Source organism: Hyla sarda, chromosome 4 (assembly GCF_029499605.1).
Source record: "Hyla sarda isolate aHylSar1 chromosome 4, aHylSar1.hap1, whole genome shotgun sequence".
NCBI classification, from domain to species: Eukaryota; Metazoa; Chordata; class Amphibia; order Anura; family Hylidae; genus Hyla; species Hyla sarda.
In genome coordinates, this window is record NC_079192.1 from 8078522 (window position 1) to 8104635 (window position 26114).

The window sequence follows — 26114 nt, forward strand, 5'->3', positions numbered from 1 at the left end:
TTTTCCTCCTCGCTTTCTAAAATCCATAACTCTTTTATATTTCCATCTACAGACCCATATAAGGGCTTGTTTTTTGCGTGACCAATTGTACTTTGTAATGAAACCTCTAATTTTACCATAAATTGTACGGTGAATCTGAAAAAAATTTTTTAGGGAGGAAATTTAAATGAAAACCCAAATTTTGCCCATTTTGGAGGGGTTCGTTTTCACACTGTACAATTTACGGTAAAATGACATGTGTTATTTATTCTGTTGGTCAATACTAAATGATATCCATGGCTAGATACTTTTATATTTTTGTACAGCTTAAAAAAAAATCAAAAACTTTTTTTGTCCAAAATCAGTCATCTAAAATCGCCCTATTTTGACCACCTATAAACCTTTTCATTTTTCCGTATATAGGGCGGTATGAGGGCTCATTTTTTGCGCCATCATCTGTACTTTTTTTAGATACCATATTTGCATTTATAAAACTTTTAGATCATTTTTTACATTTTTTTTAATAAAGTGTGACAAAAAAACAGCATTTGTGGACTTTTTTTTTTACGTTTACGCCATTCACCGTACGGGATCATTAACATTATATTTTGATAGTTTAGACAAATATATTTATTTTAAAAAATTACGCTTTTTGGGGGTAAAATGGGAAAAACTGACAATTTTCATTTTTATTGGGGGAGGGGATTTTTCACTTTTTTTAATTACTTTTTATTTTTAAATTTTTCGACTTTTTTTTTTACACTTTTTATGTCCCCATAGGGGACTATCTATAGCAATCCTTTGATTGCTAATACTGTGCAGTGCTATGTATAGGACACAGCACTGCTCAGTATTATCGGTCATCTTCTGCTCGATCTCAGACCAGAGCAGAAGAGTCCGGGAGAAGGCCGGAGCAAGTTGAGGGGACCTCCGGCCGCCATGCTGGATGTTCGGATTCCCGCGGCAGCGCTGCGGGTGATCCAATCATCCATTCAAAGTACCAAAATGCCGCAGATGCCGTGATCTGTATTGATCACGGCATCTGAGGGGTTAATGGCGGATATCCGCGCGATCGTCAGCCATTACGGGCGGGTTCCGGGCTGCTGCTAGCAGCCGGGACCTGCCGTGTATGACGTGAGCACCGTTCCGATGCTTGCGGTCATACACAAGATGTAAATGTAAGTCCTGGTGTGGGAAGTCCTGCCAAACCAGGACGTACATTTACGTCCGTGGTCGCTATGGGGTTAAAGGAGTATTCCAGCTTTATACATCTTATCCCAGGGGTCCTGGCGCTGCCTCCGAGACGGGGATGTGTCGTCATGGCCACGATTGTGGGGATCCCCAGTGGTGTGACCCCCTGGGATAAGATGTATGAAGCCGGAATATCCCTTTAATCCAGCACTTTTGTGATAAGTTTGGCATGGTCTGTCCTCAGTACAGGCACGCTGGTTTGGGTCCTATAAGTTGTATTATTTCTAAAAGAGTTTCCATTATTTTTACTACTACAGCTAACTGGCCTGTAGTTACTAGCTTCTTCTTTACAACATTATAACTGAACATGTTTGCTATTTTTTATATAATTTTTTAAATAAAATTTTTATTATACTAATTGTGGATGATTTTTTCTAGTAGAAGATCTGAGGTTGTGATTGTATCTCCTCTATAACTGCAGACACACAGAAATGAGATCCTACTCTCCTATATATCTGTCAAATACCCTCTGAGGCAGAAGCAGCATGGAGGACATTATAAAGCAGGACTAAGGAGCACAAGCTCAAAATCAAGCCCTGAGGGGATATCTAATACAGTAAGCTTCAGTACTTTCTCTACAGTTTCTCTGATTGCTTCTGGCTCTCTACTATGACCCTGATGACTTTATTTTTTTTTTTTTTTTTTTGGGGGGGGGGGGGGGGGGGTCAGAAAAGGAGCTTGAGTAAAAAAAAAGAGGCATTTTTCTCTGATAAGATTTATTTCAAAGTTTTTTGTATCCACTTCTGCTATCCATTTATTAATACATGACGTTCTCATACGTCTCCATTTCCGAGTCCTTAAGGACACATGACGTATGAGAACGTCATGTGCTTTACCGGCCCCCCGCAGCCATCTGGAGCGGAGCCGGCGCCCGATGCCTGCTGAAATCGTTCAGCAGGCATCGGGGCATATCGCCCAGGGGGGTCATGATGACCCCCCATGTCGGCGATGGCCACAGATCGCTGGACAATTCAGTCCAGCGATCTGCGGCAGATTACGGGTCAATCGGGTCTCCAGTGACCCGGTGACCCGGAATTACTGGCTGATCGGGGCCGTCAGAGACGGCCCCGAACAGCCATAGCCAGCAGGGGTGAGGTGGCACATCAGGGCGCCTGCTGCGGGTGTCACTCCCGCAACCTGCTCCGCCCCTCTTCCGGAGGACGTGAGCGGGTGCGGGAAGAAGACCCCAGGTGCTGGGGACCCCGATCCCCAGCATCCCTGTTGGGATCGGGGCCCCAGGAGCGACGGCGGCGGCGAGGGACTGACCTGCGCAGCGGCGTGGAGCAGCAGCAGTAGGAGGTGAGTGACAGCCTCCTGCTGTTGCTTAGCAACAGCTCCCAGCATGCAAAAAGGGCATGCTGGGAGCTGTAGTTATGCAACAGCAGGAGGCAGACCACCACAACTCCCAGCATTCCCTTATGGGCATGCTGGGACTTATTGTTTTGCAACAGCTGGAGGCACATTTTTTCTATGGGAAAGTGTACCTTCAGCTGTTGTATAACTACAACTCCCAGCTTGCACAATGAGCTAAAGTGCATGCTGGGAGTTGTAGTGGTGCATCTGTTGGTTGCATAACTACAACTCCCAGCATGCCCTTTGGCTGTCGGTGACTGCTGAGAATTGTAGTTTTGCAACAGCTGAAGGCACACTGAGTTAAGTAGCAAACCAGTGTGTCTCCAGCTGTTGCATAACTACAATCCCCAGCATCCCCAGCCAAAGTAGTATGCCTCCAGCTGTTGCATAACTACAAGACCCGTCATGCCCTTCCGCTGTCCGTACATGCTGGGGGTTGTAGCTTTTGCAACAGTTACCAAACTCGGTGTTTCACAACCAGTGTGCCTCCAGCTGTTGCAAAACTACAACTCCCAGCATGCACTGATAGACCATACATGCTGGGAGTTGTAGTTTTGCAACAGCTGGATGTTTCTCCCCCCCCCCCCCCCCCCCCCCAATGTGAACGTACAGGGTACACTCACATGGGCGGAGGTTTACAGTAAGTATCCGGCTGCAAGTTTGAGCTGCGGCAAATTTTCTGCCGCAGCTCAAACTGCCAGCTAGAAACTACTGTGAACCCCCGCCCGTGTGACTGTACCCTAAAAACACTACACTACACTAATACAAAATAAAATAAAAAGTAAAAAAACACTACATATACACATACCCCTACACAGCCCCCCTCCCCTCCCCAATAAAAATGAAAAAATGTCTGATACGCCACTGTTTCCAAAACGGAGCCTCCAGCGGTTGCAAAACTACAACTCCCAGCATGCACTGACAGACCGTACATGCTGGGAGTTGTAGTTTTGCAACAGCTGGATGTTTCTCCCCCCCCCAATGTGAACGTATAGGGTACACTCACATGGGCGGAGGTTTACAGTAAGTATCCAGCTACAAGTTTGAGCTGCGGCAAATTTTCTGCCGCAGCTCAAACTGCCAGCGAGAAACTACTGTGAACCCCCGCCTGTGCGACTGTACCCTAAAAACACTACACTACGCTAACACAAAATAAAATAAAAAGTTAAAAATACTACATATACACATACCCCTACACAGCCCCCCTCTCCACCCCCAATAAAAATGTTAAAACGTCTGGTACGCCACTGTTTCCAAAACGGAGCCTCCAGCTGTTGCAAAACAACTACTCCCAGTATTGCCAGATAGCCACTGACTGTCTAGGCATGCTGGGAGTTTTACAACAGCTGGAGGCACCCTGTTTGGGAATCACTGGCGTAGAATACCCCTATGTCCACCACTATGCAAGTCCCTAATTTAGGCCTCAAATGAGCATGGCGCTCTCACATTGGAGCCCTGTCGTATTTCAAGGCAACAGTTTAGGGCCACATATGGGGTATCGCCATACTCGGGAGAAATTGTGTTACAAATTTTGGGGGGTATGTTCTGCTATTACCCTTTTTAAAAATGTAAAATTTTTGGGAAAACAAGCATTTTAGGTAAACAAAATATTTTTTTTTTTACATATACAAAAGTCGTGAAACACCTGTGGGGTATAAAGGTTCACTTAACCCCTTGTTACGTTCCCCGAGGGGTCTAGTTTCCAAAATGGTATGCCATGTTTTTTTTTTTTTTTTGCTGTCCTGGCACCATAGGGGATTCCTAAATGCGGCATGCCCCCAGAGCAAAATTTGCTTTCAAAAAGCCAAATGCGACTCCTTCTCTTCTGAGACCTGTAGTGCGCCAGCAGAGCACTTTTCACCCCCATTTGGGGTGTTTTCTGTATCGGGAGAAATTGGGCTTCAAATTTTGGGGGGTATTTTCTGCTATTACCCTTTTTAAAAATGTAAAAATTTTGGGAAACCAAGCATTTTAGGTAAAAAAAAAAAAATGTTTTTCACATATGCAAAAGTCGTGAAACACCTGTAGGGTATTAAGGTTCACATTACCCCTTGTTACGTTTCCCGAGGGGTCTAGTTTCCAAAATGGTATGCCATGTGTTTTTTCTTTGCTGTTCTGGCACCATAGGGGCTTCCTAAATGCGGCATGCCCCCAGAGCAAAATTTGCTTTCAAAAAGCCAAATGCGACTCCTTCTCTTCTGAGACCTGTAGTGCGCCAGCAGAGCACTTTTCACCCCCATTTGGGGTGTTTTCTGTATCGGGAGAAATTGGGCTTCAAATTTTGGGGGGTATTTTCTGCTATTACCCTTTTTAAAAATGTAAAAATTTTGGGAAACCAAGCATTTTAGGTAAAAAAAAAAAAATGTTTTTCACATATGCAAAAGTCGTGAAACACCTGTAGGGTATTAAGGTTCACATTACCCCTTGTTACGTTTCCCGAGGGGTCTAGTTTCCAAAATGGTATGCCATGTGTTTTTTCTTTGCTGTTCTGGCACCATAGGGGCTTCCTAAATGCAGCATGCCCCCAGAGCAAAATTTGCTTTCAAAAAGCCAAATGTGATTCCTTCTCTTCTGAGACCTGTAGTGCACCAGCAGAGCACTTTTCACCCCCATATGGGATGTTTTCTGAATCGGGAGAAATTGGGCTCCAAATTTTGAGGGGTATATTCTGCTATAACCCTTTAAAAATTTAAAAATTTTGGGAAACCAAGCATTTTAGGTAAAACATTTTTTTTTCACATATGCAAAAGTCGTGAAACACCTGTAGGGTATTAAGGTTCACATTACCCCTTGTTACGTTCCCCGAGGGGTCTAGTTTCCAAAATGGTATGCCATGTGTTTTTTCTTTGCTGTTCTGGCACCATAGGGGCTTCCTAAATGCAGCATGCCCCCAAAGCAAAATTTGCTTTCAAAAAGACAAATGTGATTCCTTCTGTTCTGAGACCTGTAGTGCACCATCAGAGCACTTTTGACCCCCATATGGGGTGTTTTCTGAATCGGGAGAAATTTGGCTTCAAATTTTGGGGGGTATTTTCTGCTATTACCCTTTTTAAAAATGTAAAAATTTTGGGAAACCAAGCATTTTATGTAAATTATTTTTTTTTTACATATGCAAAAGTCGTGAAACACCTGTAGGGTATTAAGGTTCACATTACCCCTTGTTACGTTCCTCGAGGGGTCTAGTTTCCAACATGGTATGCCATGTGTTTTTTTTGCTGTCCTGGCACCATAGGGGCTTCCTAAAGGTGACATGCCCCCCAAAAACCATTTGTCGCTCCTTCCCTTCTGAACCCTCTACTGCGCCCGCTGAACAATTAACATAGACATATGAGGTGTGTCCTTACTCGAGAGAAATTGGGTTTCAAATACAAGTACAAATTTTCTCCTTTTTACCCCTTGCAAAAATAAAAAAATTGGGTCTACAAGAACATGCAAGTGTAAAAAATGAAGATTTTGAATTTTCTCCTTCACTTTGCTGCTATTTCTGTGAAACACCTAAAGGGTTAATACACTTACTGAATGTCATTTTGAATACTTTGGGGGATGTAGTTTTTATAATGGGGTCTTTTATGGGGTATTTCTAATATGAAGACCCTTCAAATCCACTTCAAAACTGAACTGGTCCCTGAAAAATAATGAGTTTGAAAATTTTGTGAAAAATTTCAAAATTGCTGCTGAACTTTGAAGCCCTCTGGTGTCTTCCAAAAGTAAAAACTCATAAATTTTATGATGCAAACATACAGTAGACATATTGTATATGTGAACCCAAAAATATATATTTTGAATATCCATTTTCCTTACAAGCAGAGAGCTTCAAAGTTAGAAAAATGCTACATTTTCATTTTTTTCATCAAATTTGGGGATTTTTCACCAAGAAAGGATGCAAGTTACCATAAAATTTTACCACTAAGTTAAAGTAGAATATGTCGCGAAAAAACATTCTTGGAATCAGAATGATAACTAAAAGCATTCCAGAGTTATTAATGTTTAAAGTGACAGTGGTCAGATTACCAAAAAACGCTCTGGTCCTTAAGGTGTAAAATGACCTGGTCCTTAAGGGGTTAAACAAGAATCAACACAAAATCATGTAATCTCCATAGACAAAGATGAATGGTAGTAAGACTCATCCTGAACATCTCATGTACATGACATGTATCAATATAAGGGTGCATTCACACCACGTTTTTTACATACGGGTGCCGGATCCGGCTGGGGGAAGAGAAAACAGGGCGCTCCCGTACCCCAACCGGATCAGTCCGGGACTCCATTTACTTTAATGAGCCGACCTGAGTCAAACGGTGACTCCGGTCGGCTCAGTTTTGACCCGTATCCGGTTTTGGACCTGACCTAAAACCGTGGTATACTACGGTTTTAGGTCTGGTCACCGTTTGACTCCGGTTGGCTCATTAAAGTAAATGGAGTCCCAGGCTGATCCGGCTGGAGTACGGGAGCACCCGGTTTTCCCCTCCTTCAGCCGGATCCGGCACCCGTATGTAAAAAATGTGGTGTGAATGCAGCCTAGCAGGCTACATGCAGTGACTGTAATGCATATGGAAGACCAGATAGGATCCAAATATAAATAGATTCATCATATCTTATGTTTAAACATCACAAGCTGAAAAAGGTTCATAATTCATTTTGTAATAACATTTTACAATATATGAAAAATACAGGAGCCATTGCCATTGGGATGTCGTAACTGGTGATTGTTGAAGCACAGCTTAGTGACCCATTAAGATTTTGCTCAGAACAATAAACCAGATACAAAGATTTAGCTTACAATTTATTAATTGGACTATGCAATTATAGTGACTTTATTTCTTATGTAGTTTTTTTCCAACTATTTCTCTCTTCTTCTAAATAACTTCTCTAAGACAAGTCTCATTTCTTGGTTCCTCAAGCAGTATATGATGGGGTTAAACAGAGGAGTCACCACAATGTACAGAAATGATATTAGTTTGTTTATAGACAAGGCGTATTCATTAGATGGGACTGTGTAGATGGTGATGAGGGTGCCAAAGTACAAGGTGACCACAGTGAGGTGGGAGCTACAGGTGGAGAAGGTTTTCTTCCTCCCTTTCGCAGAGGAGATGCCAAGAATTGTTATGAAGACATAGACGTAGCTGACAGTGACTAAAATAAAAGGTATGACTATTATAGGGACAGAGATAATCAGGATCTCCAGTTGTAAGACAACTTTGTAAGAGCAGGAGAGTTCAATAAAAGGTCCAACATCACAGAAAAAATGATCTATCACATGGGGGCCACAGAACTCAAGATGGCAAAGTAAATTAAGAGTGATCTGGGTCACGAGGAAACCAAAAACCCAACAATAGATGACCAAGAGATTCTGAAGTCTGGTGTCCATGATGGTGTTGTAGCGAAGAGGGTTACAAATGGCTAAGTACCGATCATAGGCCATGACTGTGAGGAGGTGACATTCTGTACATCCTATGGCACAATACATATAGGTTTGGGTTATACATCCCCCAACAGAGACTCTGGCACCTCCTAGCCATATAACACGCAGCATGTTAGGAACAATGAGAGTCAGAAACATGGATTCAATGAATAATAACTGCTGGAGGAAGAAGTACATGGGAGAATGGAGCTGAGGCTTTATGGAGACCAACACGATGACTATAGCATTTATCATCAGAGTGAAGACGTAAATTAACACGACTGCTGTAAAAAAAACAATGGCCTTGTAGCCAGTCACATCTGGGAACCCCAATAACAGGAACTCAGTGACTGAAGACTGGTTGACTTTACTCATAGCTGGGGAGTTTTAGAGTTTTTCAAAAAATGTTCCATTATAGAAGGATCTAGAACACGTAGAAGCTCATAAAGATGAAAGCCTTAAGAGGCAAGATGGTGGCTATTGGGACGTAGTATACAGAAATAACCTGACATAATCCTATCGAGTGGGCTTTCAGGAGGGAGTTCTTTAGGCTTGGGCACCTGGGGGTAAAACATAGCCAACACTTAAATGCTAGACTCTACAGAAGTGGATGAATGTGACGCTCTTTCTTGATGCTTACAACTCCTCTACGGTCTGGTAATTACTGCCTTGATTCTTCTTTGACCAGTGGTATCTGCATTAGTGGAGGCACTATGGATGTCCAGGGCATTCTGCTCCTGTGCTTGGTCTTGGGTTTTCATGCACATTTCTTTTGTTTCAAGGTGCTGGAGCATTATGGCTCTTGTTGTGTTGAAGGGCCACTAGTCGCACGCTGCTCTTCTCTCACCAAGCCACAACTCTAGTGACAATATATCATTTCAGACTTCAGATCAGCACCACTCACATCCTCCACCCCTGAAAAAATGTTTCAATGGTAAATCTGACAAAAGACAGTAAATAAAAAACATATGAAATATATAGGTAGGTAATCAGCTCACCCTGGTAGCCTAACAGCGGCATGGACCAGGACAGACTCTCATCCCACACAGCAATCCAAAATATAGAAGAGGTCCAGCACTTGTTACGATACGAATAAAATGTCTTTATTGACTCAACAGGACATGACAGATGCACAAATGTGACGTGTTTCGGACGTGTGCTGCAACCTTAGTCGTACTAAGTATGACTAAGGTCGAAGCACGCAACCGTAACACGTCAGCTTTTTTGCATCTGTCATGTCCTGAAGACATTTTATTCGTATCGGAACAAGTGCTGGACCTCTTCTATATTTTGTATAAAAAACATATGCATAATTTTAACATGTTGTCCTAGGACCTCCATTGACCAGGGCTATCCCTCACAATGGGGCCTTTCCTACAAGTCCTACATGTCAGGAACTGTCCATGGCAGCAACAAATCCCCATAGCAAACCTCTCTGGCTCGGGACAGTTCCTGACACGGACAGAGGTGTCAGCAGAGGGCACTGTGGTCAGACAGAAAATAAATTCAAAAGAAAAGAACTTCCTGTGAAGCATACAGCAGCTGATAAGTCCTGGAGGGATTACGATTTTTTTAACAGAAGTAATTTACAAATCTGTTTAACTTTCTGGCACCAGTTGATTAAAAAAAAAAAATTCCACTAGAGTACCCCTTTAACAATAAGCCCTGGACATTGTATGCAGTACTGAAGGACTGGGTACAGCTCAGGCACCAGGGTTTGGTGGATTATGTAAGCGAGCTGCCTAAGATACCCAGACATTTTAATTGGCATTGTCAGGAAGCTATTGGATAAAGTGTAACTCCAATGATGGTCTGGTGACTGGCTACTTGTTTTTATCACCTAGGTAGCCAGAGACTTGCCCAACACTGCAACGATCAGAATACCGATCTGCTGGAAGTCCAATGCAAGACTATGGAACTTCATGGAAATCTGTATCCTGATTGCTGTGATCTCAGGCAAGTCGCCAACTACCAAGTTGCCAGGAGATTTAAAGGGATATTCCAGTGGGGGAGGGGGGGGGGGGGGGTCGTATCAACTGGCTCCAGAAAGTTAAACAGATTTGTAAATTACTTCTATTAAAATATATATATATATATATATATATATATATATATATATATATATATAAATCCTTCCAGTACGTATCAGCTGCTGAAGTTGAGTTGTTAGTTTCTGTCTGAGAACAGTGCTTTCTGCAGACACCTCTGTCCATGTCAGGAACTGTGCAGAGTAGGAGCAAATCCCCACAGCAAACCTCTCCTGCTCTGGACAGTTCCTAAGACAGAAAGAAGTGTCAACAGAGAGCACTGTGGTCAGACAGAAAAGAACAACTCAACTTCAACAACGGATAAGAACTGGAAGGATTAAGATTTTTTTTTAATAGAAGTCATTTACAAATCTGTTTAGCTTTCTGGAGCCAGTTGATATGAAAATAAAAGATGTTTTTTTTTTTTTTTTTTTACTGTAATACCCCTTTAAACAGGCATCATCACTAGTGTTGAGCGGCATAGGCCATATTCGAATTCGCGAATATTCGCGAATATATGGACGAATATTCGTCATATATTCGCGAATATTCGCATATTCGTTATACTCTCGTTTTATTTTCGCATGTGCGAAAATACACGTATGCGAAAATTAACATATGCACATTTTCGCATATGCGAAAATTAGCATATGCTAATTTTCGCATATGCGAATTTTCGCACGCCAGTCTCACACAGTAGTATTATAGCCTTCTTTACACCACACAAGCTGGAAGCAGAGAGGGGGGATCACTGTGATGTGTACTGTGAAGAAAAAAAAAAAAAAAAAAAAAAAAAAAACGAATATTCGTAATTACGAATATACAGCGCTATATTCGCGAAATTCGCGAATTCGCGAATATGCGATATTCGCGAATAATATTCGAATTGCGAATATTCGCGAGCAACACTAATCATCACCCGAGTTCTGCTTTAACAACTCTGACATTTCTTAAGTTTTCTTGACAAGACTGAATTTTCACTGGTATCAGGGTAGAGATAGGAAATAAGATTAAATAATAAAATGTATGTTATAACTCAACAATCCAAACCTTAGTTGCCCAAACCGAAGACAACGGGGGCCACAGGACAGCTGTTTTCACTAGCAGGATTTGCTGACAATCATGTAATGTGCATGTCTCGTATAGATTATTTCTACAGATTTTGATGATTTTTATATTTTGCAACTTTTTTTACTCAGGAAGGATCTTACCATGAAAATAATAGACCTCAGCATAAATGTTGGCTTCTTATCTCACCACAATTCTCCTTTTCGGCACCCAACTATTGTAGTATGTGCTTACACATAAGATATAACCATTGTCTTTTTATGCATTGCAGTTTGTTACCCGGGGACACATTCATTTAGTTATCCAATGTCATTTCGATCTTCTCATTATCTCTGAGAATTGTAATTGTCCCTCATGATGTAATGTTCAATTGTTATTTTAGTCAAAAAAAAGTATGAAATTGAGTTTTATTATTTAGATATATATTTTTTACATTACCTTACAATATATTTACCTGCTTTACTTAAAGGGGTACTCCGCTGCTCAGCATTTGGAACCAATTGTTCCTAACGCTGGAGCCGGTGCCGGGAGCTCGTGAAGTCATAGCCCGGCACCCTCATGACATCACGCCCCACCCCCCCAATGCAAGTCTATGGGAGGGGGCGTGACGGCTGTCACGCCCCCTCCCATAGACTTGCATTGAGAGGGCATTGTGTGATGTTGTGAGACGGCTCCAGCATTCGGAACAGTTTGGCTCAAACGCTGAGCAGCGGATTTCCCCTTTAAAGCCATAGAGTAGCTAAAGGCTTTCTGGTTCTTGAAGCCTTTAGATTGTTCAGTTCGACAAAACCTGCTAAAATAAGATCAACAACATGATGAAAAGAAAAAGAAGAAGTGAGGATCACATGACCTAGAAAATACCCTAATGCCTTTCAAACTGTTCTTCCAGCCATTCAGGAGGCAGTATAGGGGTTATGTCACATCCACTGAAAAAGCCAATGCACATAGCTTCAGCAGCCATTTTAGAAATAGCAGTTGTTAGGTGAAGATCTCTGTGAGGGACACTTAAGCAGGGTTCATACTGCAGTATCCCGACCTAAAAACGGTCTGCGTGGACACTGTCGCCCCTATAGAGGGCAATGTATTCTGCACTGATTCCGCTGTAAGAATGGGGGAGATCATTATCTCAGTGGCAGAAGGTCCACTGGAAGAATGGCTTATGAGAGGCCTTTATTAACTCCTTAGGGTGCGTTCACACACTAGTAACTAGCAGCGGGTTTCCCGCAGCAGGAAACCCCCTGTGAGTTACGCTACCATTCATTTGAATAGGCCCACGGAGAGTCCGCAAATCTGACACGATTGCGAACTGTCTGTGGACCCTTTTAAATCAATGGTAGCGTAACTCGCAGCAGGATTCCTGCAGCGGAAAACCCGCTTGTTACGCCTAGCGCTCCGGGTCCCCGCTCCTCCCCGGAGCGCTCACGGCGTCTTTCTCCCTGCAGCTCCCCGGTCAGTCCCGCTGACCGGGAGCGCTGCACTGTCATGGCCGTTGGGGATGCGATTCGCACAGCGGGACGCGCCCGCTTGCGAGTCGCATCCCAGGTCACTTACCCGTTCCCGTCCCCTGCTGTCATGTGCTGGCGCGCGCGGCTCCGCTCTCTAGGGCGCGCGCGCGCCAGCTCCCTGAGACTTAAAGGGCCAGTGCACCAATGATTGGTGCCTGGCCCAATTAGCTTGATTGGCTTCCATCTGCTCCCTGCCTTTATCTGACCTCCTCCCATGCACTTCCTTGCCGGATCTTGTTGCCCTTGTGCCTAGTGAAAGCGTTTTGTGTGTCTAAAGCCTGTGTACCAGTACTTCTGCTATCCACCCTGACTACGAACCTTGCCGCCTGCCCCCGACCTTCTGCTACGTCCGACCTTGCTTCTGTCTACTCCCTTGTACCTCGCCCATCATCAGCAGTCAGAGAGGTGAGCCGTTGCTAGTGGATACGACCTGGTCACTACCGCCGCAGCAAGACCATCCCGCTTTGCGGCGGGCTCTGGTGAAAACCAGTAGTGACTTAGAACCGGTCCACTAGCGCGGTCCTCGCCAATCCCTCTCTGGCACAGAGGATCCACTACCTGCCAGCCGGCATCGTGACAGTAGATCCGGCCATGGATCCCGCTGAGGTCCCTCTGCCTTATATCTCTGATATCACCACGGTGGTCGCTCAGCAATCCCGACAGATCGCCCATCTAACCCACCAGCTGTCGGAAATGTCCACCATTGTGCACCAACTTCAGTCACAACTTCAGCAGCAATCATCTCCTCCGCCAGCTCCTGCACCCCTTCCGCAGCGAGTGGCCACTCCTAGCCTCCGCCTGTCCTTGCCGGACAAATTTAATGGGGACTCTAAGTTTTGCCGTGGCTTTCTTTCGCAATGTTCCCTGCACATGGAGATGATGTCGGACCAGTTTCCTACTGAAAGGTCTAAGGTGGCTTTCGTAGTCAGCCTTCTGTCTGGAAAAGCCCTGTCATGGGCCACACCGCTCTGGGACCGCAATGACCCCGTCACTGCCTCTGTACACTCCTTCTTCTCGGAAATTCGAAGTGTCTTTGAGGAACCTGCCCGAGCCTCTTCTGCTGAGACTGCCCTGCTGAACCTGGTCCAGGGTAATTCTTCCGTTGGCGAGTACGCCATACAATTCCGTACTCTTGCTTCTGAACTATCCTGGAATAATGAGGCCCTCTGCGCGACCTTTAAAAAAGGCCTATCCAGCAACATTAAAGATGTTCTGGCCGCACGAGAAACTCCTGCTAACCTGCATGAACTCATTCATCTAGCCACTCGCATTGACATGCGTTTTTCTGAGAGACATCAAGAGCTCCGCCAGGAAAAAGACTTAGATCTCTGGACACCTCTCCCACAGTCTCCACTGCAATCTGCGCCTAGGCCTCCCGCCGAGGAAGCCATGCAAGTGGATCGGTCTCGCCTGACCCTGGAAGAGAGGAATCGCCGTAAGGAAGAGAATCTTTGTCTGTACTGTGCCAGTACCGAGCATTTCTTGGTGGATTGCCCTATCCGTCCTCCACGCCTGGGAAACGTACGCACGCACCCAGCTCACGTGGGTGTGGCGTCTCTTGGCTCTAAGTCTGCTTCTCCACGTCTCACGGTGCCTGTACGGATTTCTTCTTCAGCAATCTCTTCCCTCTCAGCCGTGGCCTGCCTGGACTCTGGTGCCTCTGGGAATTTTATTCGGGAGTCCTTGGCGAATAAATTCCGCATCCCGGTGACCCGTCTTGTCAAGCCACTCCACATTTCCGCGGTCAACGGAGCCAGGTTGGATTGCACCGTGCGTTTCCGCACGGAGCCCCTCCTAATGTGCATCGGACCTCATCATGAGAAAATTGAGTTTTTGGTCCTCCCCAATTGCACTTCTGAAGTTCTCCTTGGACTACCCTGGCTTCTACACCATTCCCCAACCCTGGACTGGTCCACTGGGGAGATCAAGAGTTGGGGTCCCTCTTGTTCCAAAGACTGCCTTAAACCGGTTCCCAGTACTCCCTGCCGTGACCCTGTGGTTCCTCCTGTATCCGGTCTCCCTAAGGTCGTTAGGGACTCTGCCTGCCACAGAAAATGCCTCTCCCCCCCTCCCAGTCCACTCAGGCAAGCCTCGGTGCCTCCTCATGGCCCTCGTCCTGGTGTCACACTGCCCCGTGCCAGGCCTCGCCCTCTGCCCTCCCTCCCCATTCCCACTCCTGCTGTACTGCCTGCCATTGAGGAAACCATCCATTCCTTCCCGGTGTCCTCATCCCAGGGGAGGCAGTCACCGGACAAAAAAAAGGGGAGACCTAAGGGGGGGGGGTACTGTTACGCCTAGCGCTCCGGGTCCCCGCTCCTCCCCGGAGCGCTCACGGCGTCTTTCTCCCTGCAGCTCCCCGGTCAGTCCCGCTGACCGGGAGCGCTGCACTGTCATGGCTGTTGGGGATGCGATTCGCACAGCGGGACGCGCCCGCTTGCGAGTCGCATCCCAGGTCACTTACCCGTTCCCGTCCCCTGCTGTCATGTGCTGGCGCGCGCGGCTCCGCTCTCTAGGGCGCGCGCGCGCCAGCTCCCTGAGACTTAAAGGGCCAGTGCACCAATGATTGGTGCCTGGCCCAATTAGCTTGATTGGCTTCCATCTGCTCCCTGCCTTTATCTGACCTCCTCCCATGCACTTCCTTGCCGGATCTTGTTGCCCTTGTGCCTAGTGAAAGCGTTTTGTGTGTCTAAAGCCTGTGTACCAGTACTTCTGCTATCCACCCTGACTACGAACCTTGCCGCCTGCCCCCGACCTTCTGCTACGTCCGACCTTGCTTCTGTCTACTCCCTTGTACCTCGCCCATCATCAGCAGTCAGAGAGGTGAGCCGTTGCTAGTGGATACGACCTGGTCACTACCGCCGCAGCAAGACCATCCCGCTTTGCGGCGGGCTCTGGTGAAAACCAGTAGTGATTTAGAACCGGTCCACTAGCGCGGTCCTCGCCAATCCCTCTCTGGCACAGAGGATCCACTACCTGCCAGCCGGCATCGTGACACCGCTGCTACTTACTAGCCTTTGAACGCACCCTTAATGACGAACGGCTTACCTGTATGTCCTCTATCTGCTCCCCTTCTATAACGGGGACTCAGGAGCTGACCCCATCTCATAGCAAGGTGATCAGCCGCTAGGACCTGTAGCTAACACCGGACATCACCAATCTCGGTGATGCCTGGCATCAACCCATTAGATCAAAGTTCATTGCGGTGTCTAAAAATTATGAACAGTTGCGGCCTTTTCCGGCCTCCTCGCCATGCGATCGTTGCTAGGATGTTCCAGGATGCCTCAGCAGCCTGGAGCAATCAAGAAATGCTATGTCAATGCTATGTCATATCATTTCAGACTATAAAAAAGTGTAAAAAAAAAGTTAATAAATGTTCATTAACCCCCTCCCTAATGAAAGTTTGAATCGCCCCCTTATCCCATAAAAAAAAAAAAAAATATGTAAACAAAAATAAACATATGTGGTATTGGTGCGTGTGTGAATGTCCAAATTATAAAAATATAATGTTAATTAAACTGCACGGTCAATGGTGTTTATGTAAAGAAAAAATTGTGTATTTTTGGTCACTTTGAAAACCCTACAAAAATTTCTAAAAAGTGTTCAAAAAGTTCCATCAAAACAAAAATAGCACAAGTAAATACTAGGTCATAGGGCAAAAAATGAGCCACATACATCCCTGTATTCAAAAAAAATTAAAAGTTAGAGATCAGAAGAGAGCATTTTTAAATATACTCATTTTGGTTCAAAAAGTTATAATTTTAATAAGTTGGGCATCAATTTAATCACATGGACCTACAGAATAAATATAAGGGGCTATTTTTACCGAAAGGTGCACTGTGTAGAATAGGAAGCCCCCAAAAGTTACAAGATGGCTTTTTGTAGTGGATTGAGGGGGGGGGGGGGGGGGGGGTTGGCTTTGCGGAGAATAGAGCTCGGAAATTGCAAATTGCACAACTCCCATAAAAGTGAGTGAAAGTTACGTAAATTGCGTAAATCCACTTTGGCTGCTTCCATTTTTGTCGACTACCTCTTGCAAACAGGCAGGAGATGGCTGGAAAAAGCAAGCAGACAATCAGGGACAGCCCCTTTAAAGAGTCAAAACAGACGCTAAGCCTGGTTCTCTTTTGGGATATTGTTACGCCGAGCGCTCCGGGTCCCCGCTCCTCCCCGGAGCGCTCGCAACATCCTCGCTACTGCAGCGCCCCGGTCAGATCCACTGACCGGGTGCGCTGCGATACCGCCTCCAGCCGGGATGCGATTCGCGATGCGGGTGGCGCCCGCTCGCGATGCGCACCCCGGCTCCCGTACCTGACTCGCTCTCCGTCGGTCCTGTCCCGGCGCGCGCGCGCCGGGTCTCTGCGATTTAAAGGGCCACTGCGCCCCTGATTGGCGCAGTTGTTCTAATTAGTGTGTTCACCTGTGCACTCCCTATGTATACCTCACTTCCCCTGCACTCCCTCGCCGGATCTTGTTGCCATCGTGCCAGTGAAAGCGTTTCCTTGTGTGTTCCTAGCCTGTGTTCCAGACCTCCTGCCGTTGCCCCTGACTACGATCCTTGCTGCCTGCCCCGACCTTCTGCTACGTCCGACCTTGCTCTTGTCTACTCCCTTGTACCGCGCCTATCTTCAGCAGTCAGAGAGGTTGAGCCGTTGCTAGTGGATACGACCTGGTTACTACCGCCGCTGCAAGTCCATCCCGCTTTGCGGCAGGCTCTGGTGAATACCAGTAGTAACTTAGAACCGGTCCACTAGCACGGTCCAAGCCAATCCCTCTCTGGCACAGAGGATCCACCTCCTGCCAGCCGAATCGTGACAGTAGATCCGGCCATGGATCCCGCTGAAGTTCCACTGCCAGTTGTCGCCGACCTCACCACGGTGGTCGCCCAGCAGTCACAACAGATAGCGCAACAAGGCCATCAGCTGTCTCAACTGACCGTGATGCTACAGCAGCTACTACCACAGCTTCAGCAATCATCTCCTCCGCCAGCTCCTGCACCTCCTCCGCAGCGAGTGGCCGCTTCCGGCCTACGACTATCCTTGCCGGATAAATTTGATGGGGACTCTAAGTTTTGCCGTGGCTTTCTTTCACAATGTTCCCTGCACTTGGAGATGATGTCGGACCAGTTTCCTACTGAAAGGTCTAAGGTGGCTTTCGTAGTCAGCCTTCTGTCTGGGAAAGCCCTGTCATGGGCCACACCGCTCTGGGAACGCAATGACCCCGTCACTGCCTCTGTACACTCCTTCTTCTCGGAAATTCGAAGTGTCTTTGAGGAACCTGCCCGAGCCTCTTCTGCTGAGAATGCCCTGCTGAACCTGGTCCAGGGTAATTCTTCCGTTGGCGAGTACGCCATACAATTCCGTACTCTGGCTTCCGAACTTTCCTGGAATAATGAGGCCCTCTGCGCGACCTTTAAAAAAGGCCTTTCCAGCAACATTAAAGATGTTCTGGCCGCACGAGAAATTCCTGCTAACCTACATGAACTCATTCATCTAGCTACTCGCATTGACATGCGTTTTTCCGAAAGGCGTCAGGAGCTCCGCCAGGATATGGACTTTGTTCGCACGAGGCGTTTTTTCTCCCCGGCTCCTCTCTCCTCTGGTCCTCTGCAATCCGTTCCTTTGCCTCCTTTGACCGGTCTCGCTTGACACCTCAAGAGAGGACACGACGCCGCATGGAGAATCTTTGCCTGTACTGTGCCGTCTTCCAAGACTTTGTTAATGAAATTTTTCGTGATCTCTTATATTCCTGTGTTGTTGTGTATCTGGACGATATCCTGATTTTTTCTGCCAACTTAGAAGAACACCGCCAGCATGTCCGCATGGTTCTTCAGAGACTTCGAGATAATCAACTTTATGCCAAAATGGAGAAATGTCTGTTTGAATGTCAATCTCTTCCTTTCCTAGGATACTTGGTCTCTGGCCAGGGACTACAAATGGACCCGGATAAACTCTCTGCCGTCTTAGATTGGCCACGCCCCTCCGGACTCCGTGCTATTCAGCGTTTTTTGGGGTTCGCCAATTATAACAGACAATTTATTCCACATTTTTCCACCATTGTGGCTCCTATCGTGGCTTTAACCAAGAAGAATGCCAATCCTAAGTCCTGGCCTCCTCAAGCGGAAGACGCATTTAAACGGCTCAAGTCTGCCTTTTCTTCTGCTCCCGTGCTCTCCAGACCTGACCCATCTAAACCCTTCCTATTGGAGGTTGATGCCTCCTCAGTGGGAGCTGGAGCGGTCCTTCTACAAAAAAATTCTTCCGGGCATGCTGTTACTTGTGGTTTTTTTTCTAGGACCTTCTCTCCGGCGGAGAGGAACTACTCCATCGGGGATCGAGAGCTACTGGCCATTAAATTAGCACTTGAGGAATGGAGGCATCTGCTGGAGGGATCAAAATTTCCAGTTATCATTTACACCGATCACAAGAATCTCTCCTATCTTCAGTCTGCCCAACGGCTGAATCCTCGCCAGGCCAGGTGGTCTCTGTTCTTTGCCCGTTTTAATTTTGAAATTCACTTTCGCCCTGCCGACAAGAACATTAGGGCCGATGCTCTCTCTCGTTCCTCGGATGCCTCGGAAGTAGAACTCTCTCCGCAACACATCATTCCTCCTGACTGCCTGATCTCCACTTCTCCAGCCTCCATCAGGCAAACTCCTCCAGGGAAGACCTTCGTTTCTCCACGCCAACGCCTCGGAATCCTCAAATGGGGTCACTCCTCCCACCTCGCTGGCCAGGCGGGCATCAAAAAGTCCTTGCAACTCATCTCTCGTTTCTATTGGTGGCCGACTCTGGAGACGGATGTTGTTGATTTTGTGCGGGCCTGCACTGTCTGTGCCCGGGATAAGACTCCTCGCCAGAAGCCTGCTGGTCTCCTTCATCCTCTGCCTGTCCCCGAACAGCCTTGGTCTCTGATTGGTATGGACTTTATTACAGACTTACCCCCATCCCGTGGCAACACTGTTGTTTGGGTGGTCGTTGATCGATTTTCCAAGATGGCACACTTTATTCCTCTTCCTGGTCTTCCTTCAGCGCCTCAGTTTGCAAAACAATTTTTTGTACACATTTTTCATCTTCACGGTTTGCCCACGCAGATCGTCTCTGATAGAGGCGTCCAATTCGTGTCAAAATTCTGGAGGGCTCTCTGTACACAACTCAAGATTAAATTAAACTTCTCTTCTGCTTATCATCCTCAATCCAATGGGCAAGTAGAAAGAATTAACCAGGTCCTGGGTGACTATTTACGGCATTTTGTTTCCTCCCGCCAGGATGACTGGGCAGATCTTCTACCATGGGCCAAATTCTCGTACAACTTCAGAGTCTCTGAATCTTCTTCCAAATCCCCATTTTTCGTGGTGTACGGCCGTCACCCTCTTCCCCCCCTCCCTACTCCCTTGCCCTCTGGTTTGCCCGCTGTGGATGAAATAACTCGTGATCTTTCCACCATATGGAAAGAGACCCAAAATTCTCTCTTACAGGCTTCATCTCGCATGAAAAAGTTTGCTGATAAGAAAAGAAGAGCTCCTCCCATTTTTTCTCCCGGAGACAAGGTATGGCTCTCCGCTAAATATGTCCGCTTCCGTGTCCCCAGCTACAAATTGGGACCACGCTATCTTGGTCCTTTCAAAATCTTGTGCCAAATTAATCCTGTCTCTTACAAACTTCTTCTTCCTCCTTCTCTTCGTATTCCTAATTCCTTTCATGTCTCTCTTCTTAAACCACTCATCATCAACCGTTTCTCTCCCAAACTTGTTTCTCCCACTCCTGTTTCCGGTTCTTCTGACATCTTCTCCGTAAAGGAGATACTGGCCTCCAAGAAGGTCAGAGGGAAAACCTTTTTTTTGGTTGACTGGGAGAGCTGTGGTCCTGAAGAGAGATCCTGGGAACCTGAGGACAATATCCTAGACAAAAGTCTGGTCCTCAGGTTCTCAGGCTCTAAGAAGAGGGGGAGACCCAAGGGGGGGGTGTACTGTTACGCCGAGCGCTCCGGGTCCCCGCTCCTCCCCGGAGCGCTCGCAACATCCTCGCTACTGCAGCGCCCCGGTCAGATCCACTGACCGGGTGCGCTGCGATACCGCCTCCAGCCGGGATGCGATTCGCGATGCGGGTGGCGCCCGCTCGCGATGCGCACCCCGGCTCCCGTACCTGACTCGCTCTCCGTCGGTCCTGTCCCGGCGCGCGCGCGCCTGGTCTCTGCGATTTAAAGGGCCACTGCGCATCTGATTGGCGCAGTTGTTCTAATTAGTGTGTTCACCTGTGCACTCCCTATGTATACCTCACTTCCCCTGCACTCCCTCGCCGGATCTTGTTGCCATCGTGCCAGTGAAAGCGTTTCCTTGTGTGTTCCTAGCCTGTGTTCCAGACCTCCTGCCGTTGCCCCTGACTACGATCCTTGCTGCCTGCCCCGACCTTCTGCTACGTCCGACCTTGCTCTTGTCTACTCCCTTGTACCGCGCCTATCTTCAGCAGTCAGAGAGGTTGAGCCGTTGCTAGTGGATACGACCTGGTTACTACCGCCGCTGCAAGTCCATCCCGCTTTGCGGCGGGCTCTGGTGAATACCAGTAGTAACTTAGAACCGGTCCACTTGCACGGTCCACGCCAATCCCTCTCTGGCACAGAGGATCCACCTCCTGCCAGCCGAATCGTGACAGATATCATCCAGACAACATGATTTGTGGGCAAAAGTTACGTAAATTAAACAAGCATTTCTCCTGCAGTGTATATAGTAGTATATAGCAGTGTATACAGATATTGAAGCCTGTGCTAGCATTTCTCCTGTGGTGTATATAGTAGTATATAGTAGTATATAGAGAAGAGGGTTGCATTGACAATCTAACACAATGGGCAGCACATTGAACACATTTTATAAGTGGTCAGAAACTTGTAAATAACTCATGAAAGAATAAAGTTATGTTAAAACCAAGCACATCATTGTTTTTCTTGGGAAATTCCCAATAAGGTTGATGTGCCACATGACCCTCTTCCTATTGAAAAAACAAAAGTTGGATTCAAAATGGCCGACTTCAAAATGGCCGCCATGGTCACCACCCATCTTGAAAAGTTTCCCCCCTCACATATACTAATGTGCCACAAACAGGAAGTTAATATCACCAACCATTCCCATTTTATTAAGGTGTATCCATATAAATGGCCCACCCTTCCATGGTGATTCTCATATGCACAAGGATGTACTGATATGACATTCTGAATACAGGCTGTGTTTTTAACTCCTTAAGGATGCCGGGCGTATCCATACGCCCCCGTTTTAAAGTCCTTAAGGACTGAGGGCATATGGAGTGCCTGCTGATAGATAGATGCAAACCCTTGGGGGGGGAGGTCCCGAGACCAAATCGTCGGTCAATTCAGACCAACGATTTGCAGCTTTTCCAGGTCAATCAGGTCTCTGGTGACCCGGTGTCCCGGAAAAAAAGGATGAATGGGGCTGTCCGAGACAGCCCCATTCACCCTTACCCAGCAGGAGTGAGGTGGCACAGGTGCCGCCTCACGATCACGTGATTGATCGGTCGGAATGACCGATCAATCAAGACCCTGCTGGGCGGCGATCTGGACAGCGAAGATAGCGGAGATCAGCGTCAGCGGGGGTCTCCTACCTTGCCCTGGTCTGGCGGGGTCCCCTCGGGATCGGTGGTGGCGACAGGAGCAGCAGCATCGGCGGCAGCAGCGGTGGCGGCAGCAGCGGTGGGGGCCCAGCGGAAGGCTCCAGCAGCAGGTGAGGCCTGATCACTTCCTGCTGTTGCTTAGCAACAAATCGCAGCATGCACAGGCAAAGAGCATGCTGGGAGTTGTAGTTTTGCAGCAGTTCCAAATACAACTCCCAGCATGCCCTTTGGTAGTCTGTGCATGCTGGGGGTTGTAGTTTTGCAACAGCTGGAGGCACTTTTTTTCTATGAAAAAGTGTGCAGCCAGCTGTTGCAAAACTACAACTCTCAGCATGCAGAGACTACCAAAGGGCATGCTGGGAGTTGTAGCAGTGTGCCTTCGGCTGTTGCAAAACTACAACTCCCAGCATGCCCTTCCGCTGTCAATGCATGCTGATTGTTGCAGTTTTGCAACAGCTGGACACACATTGGTTGTGAAACTGAGTTTGTTAGCTAACTCAGTATTTTGCAACCAGTGTTCCTCCAGCTGTTGCAAAAATACAACTCCAAGCATGCACTGAGAGACTGTACATGCTGAGAGTTCTAGTTTTGCAACAGCTGGAGGCACACTGGTTGTGAAACACTGAGTTAAGTAACAAACTCTGTGTTTTGCAACCAATGTGCATCCATCTGTTGCATAACTACAACTCTCAGCATGTATGGTCTGTCAGTGCATGCTGGGAGTTGTAGTTTTGCAACAGCTGGAGATTTGCCCCCCCCCCCATGTGAATGTACAGGATACATTCACACGGGCGGGTTTACAGAGAGTTCTGCTGCAAGTTTGAGATGCAGCAAACTCCCAGCGACAAACTCATTGTAAACCTCCGCCCGTGTGAATGCATCCTAAAAACACTACACTAACACATAATAAAGGGTAAAACACTACATAAACACCCCCCTACACAGTCCCCCCCCACTCAAAAAAAAACGTATTGTACGCACTGTTTACAAAACGGAGCCTCCAGCTGTTGAAAAAACAACAACTCACAGTATTGCTGACAGCCACTGACTGTCAAGACATGCTGGGAGTTTTGCAACAGCTGGAAACACCCTGTTTGGGAAACATTGCCGTAGGGTATTTTTGTGGCGCATTCAAATACCCTATTAAGTCCTCAAATGCGCATGGCTCTCTCTCACTTCGGAGCCCTGTCGTATTTCAAGGAAAGAGTTTAGGGCCACATATGGGGTATTTCCGTACTCGGAAGAAATTGCGTTACAAATTTTGTGAGGCTTTTTCTCCTTTTACCCCTTATGAAAAGGAAAAGTTGGGGTCTACACCAGCATGTTAGTGTAAAAAAAAAAAAAAATTTCTTACACTAACATGCTGGTGTTGCCCCATACTTACATACTTACAAGCGGTAAAAAGAAAAAAAGACCCTCAAAATTTGTAACACAATTTCTCCTGAGTACAGAACTACCCCATTTGTGGGCACACAACATGGCTCAGAAGTGAGAGCATGCCATGTACATTTGAGGTCTAAATTGGTGATTTGCACAGGGGTGGCTGATTTTACATTTTCTCCCATTACCCTTGTAAAAATGTAAAAGTTGGGGGAAAACCACCATTTTAGTGAAAAAAATAAAAATTAATTTACACATCCAATTTTAACGAAAAGTCGTCAAACACCTGTGGGGTGTAAAGGCTCACTGGACCCCTTGTTACGTGCCTTGAGGGGTATAGTTTCCAAAATAGTATGCCATGTGGGGTTTTCTGCTGTTCTGGCACCATGGGGGCTTACTAAATGTGACATGCCCCCAAAAGACCATTTCAGCAAAATTCACTCTCCAAAATCCCAGTGTCGCTCCTTCCCTTCTGAGCCCTCTACTGCGCCCGCCGAACACTTGACATACACATATGAGGTATTTCCTTACTCGAGATAAATTAAGTTACAAATTTTGGGAGGCTTTTTCTCCTTTTACCCCTTGTAAAATTTGAAAAACTGGGTCTACAAGAACATGCGAGTGTAAAAATTGAAGATTTTGAATTTTCTCCTTTACCTTGCTGCTATTCCTGTTAAACACCTAAAGGGTTAACACAGTTACTGAATGTCATTTTGAATACTTTGGGGGGTGCAGTTTTTATAATGGGGTCATTTATTTGGTATTTCTAATATGAAGACCCCCTCAAATCCACTTCGAAACAGAACTGGTCCCTGAAAAATTCCGATTTTGAAAATTTTGTGAAAAATTGGAAAATTGCTGCTGAACTTTGAAGCCCTCTGATGTCTTCCAAAAGGAAAAACATGTCAACTTTATGATGGAAACATAAAGTAGACATATTGTATATGTGAATCAATATATAATTTATTTGGAATATTCATTTTCTTTATAAGCAGAGAGTTTCAAAATTAGAAAAATGCTAAATTTTCAAAATTTTCATGAGATTTGGGGATTTTTCACCAGAAAAGGATGCAAGTAAAGATGAAAATTTACCACTGTATTAAAGTAGAATATGTCATGAAAAAACAATCTCGGAATCAAAACAAGCAGTAAAAGCATCCCAGAGTTATTAATGCTTAAAGTGACAGTGGTCAGAAATGCAAAAAAGGGCTCAGTCCTTAAGGTGAAAAAGTGATCAGTCCTTAAGGGGTTAAAGAGTGATTCACACCCAGTATTTATATTTTAAAGTGATCACAATAAATTTTATAGTTTTAAGGGGGGTTTTAGATCAGGGCTAGCCCCTTGGGGGGGGGGGGGGACCCCGAAAGGTTGTTGTCTATATCAATGCCCTGAAATCCTTTTGGATTTTTGTTGGATATTGTCACTGCAGAACAAGCCCATAAAAGCCATAACATTACAATACCTACCAAGCTAAGCAAAGAGCTGGGCTGACCTATATTTGAATATAAATATACCTTAACCCCTTAAGGACCAGGGGTTTTTCCGTTTTTGCACTTAAATTTTTTCCTCCTTTAAAAAATCATAACTCTTTCAATTTTGCACTGAAAAATCCATACGATGGCTTATTTTTTGCACTACCAATTGCACTTTGTAATGACACTAGTAATTTTACCCAAAAATCTACGACGAAACCCCCAAAAAAAATTATTGTGCAACAAAATTGAAGAAAAAACACAATTTTGCTAATTTTGGGGACTTCCGTTTTTACGCAGTAAATTTTTCGGTAAAAAGGACACCTTATCTTTATTCTGTAGGTCCATAAGAATAAAATGATACCCTACTTATATAGGTTTGGTTCGATTCTGACAGAAATCCATCGGCGAAGCCATGTCCAAGAGACAACAGTATGCGCCCATTCATCCAATGGCGCAGAAGCTGAATGTGCTCCTGTCTAAGTTGCTGGTGTTGCAGTCCCTCCCTTTTCAAGTGGTGGATTCTGCACCTTTCAGAGAATTGATGGCTTGTGCCGAGCCGCGGTGGAGAGTCCCAAGCCGTCATTTCTTTGCGAAAAAGGCAGTACCAGCCCTGAACAATTTTGTGGAACAGAAGGTGGGCCAGTCCTTGAGCCTGTCGGTGTGTACCAAAGTGCACATCAGTGCCAACGTGTAGAGCTGTAACTACGGGCAGGGACAATACATGTCCTTTACGGCATGTGACAAAAGGAAAGGTGTGCAGAAAGCACCATGTGCCACCTACACCACCAAGTATTGATGTGATGCAAAGACCTCTAAAAGGTGGAAGGGAACAACGTATGGTCCATTGTAACCGGTGGGGGTAACAACTTCCCCTGTAAGGCTACACTTTTGCATTATCAATTCCTTTCTTGGCAAGTGTTACTCGTTCTAAAAAGGGCAGCCCCACGCAGGAACCTCTCCCTATTTCCACCTAAAAACACTGCCATTTGCCAGGGTTTTTAGGTGGAAATAGAGAATTTCCTGTCTGGGGCTGCCCTTTAGGGTGAGTAACAAATGCC

General features: G+C 46.1%; 1 protein-coding gene across 1 annotated transcript; it reads right to left on the minus strand.

Annotated features, from left to right (window-relative positions):
* Positions 1-7423: 7423 nt before the first annotated feature.
* LOC130367203 (olfactory receptor 11L1-like) lies at positions 7424-8359 on the minus strand. The gene has a single exon (XM_056569607.1). It carries the CDS (start codon positions 8357-8359, stop codon positions 7424-7426), a length of 936 nt encoding a protein of 311 aa, XP_056425582.1.
* Between the last annotated feature and the right edge of the window lie 17755 nt (positions 8360-26114).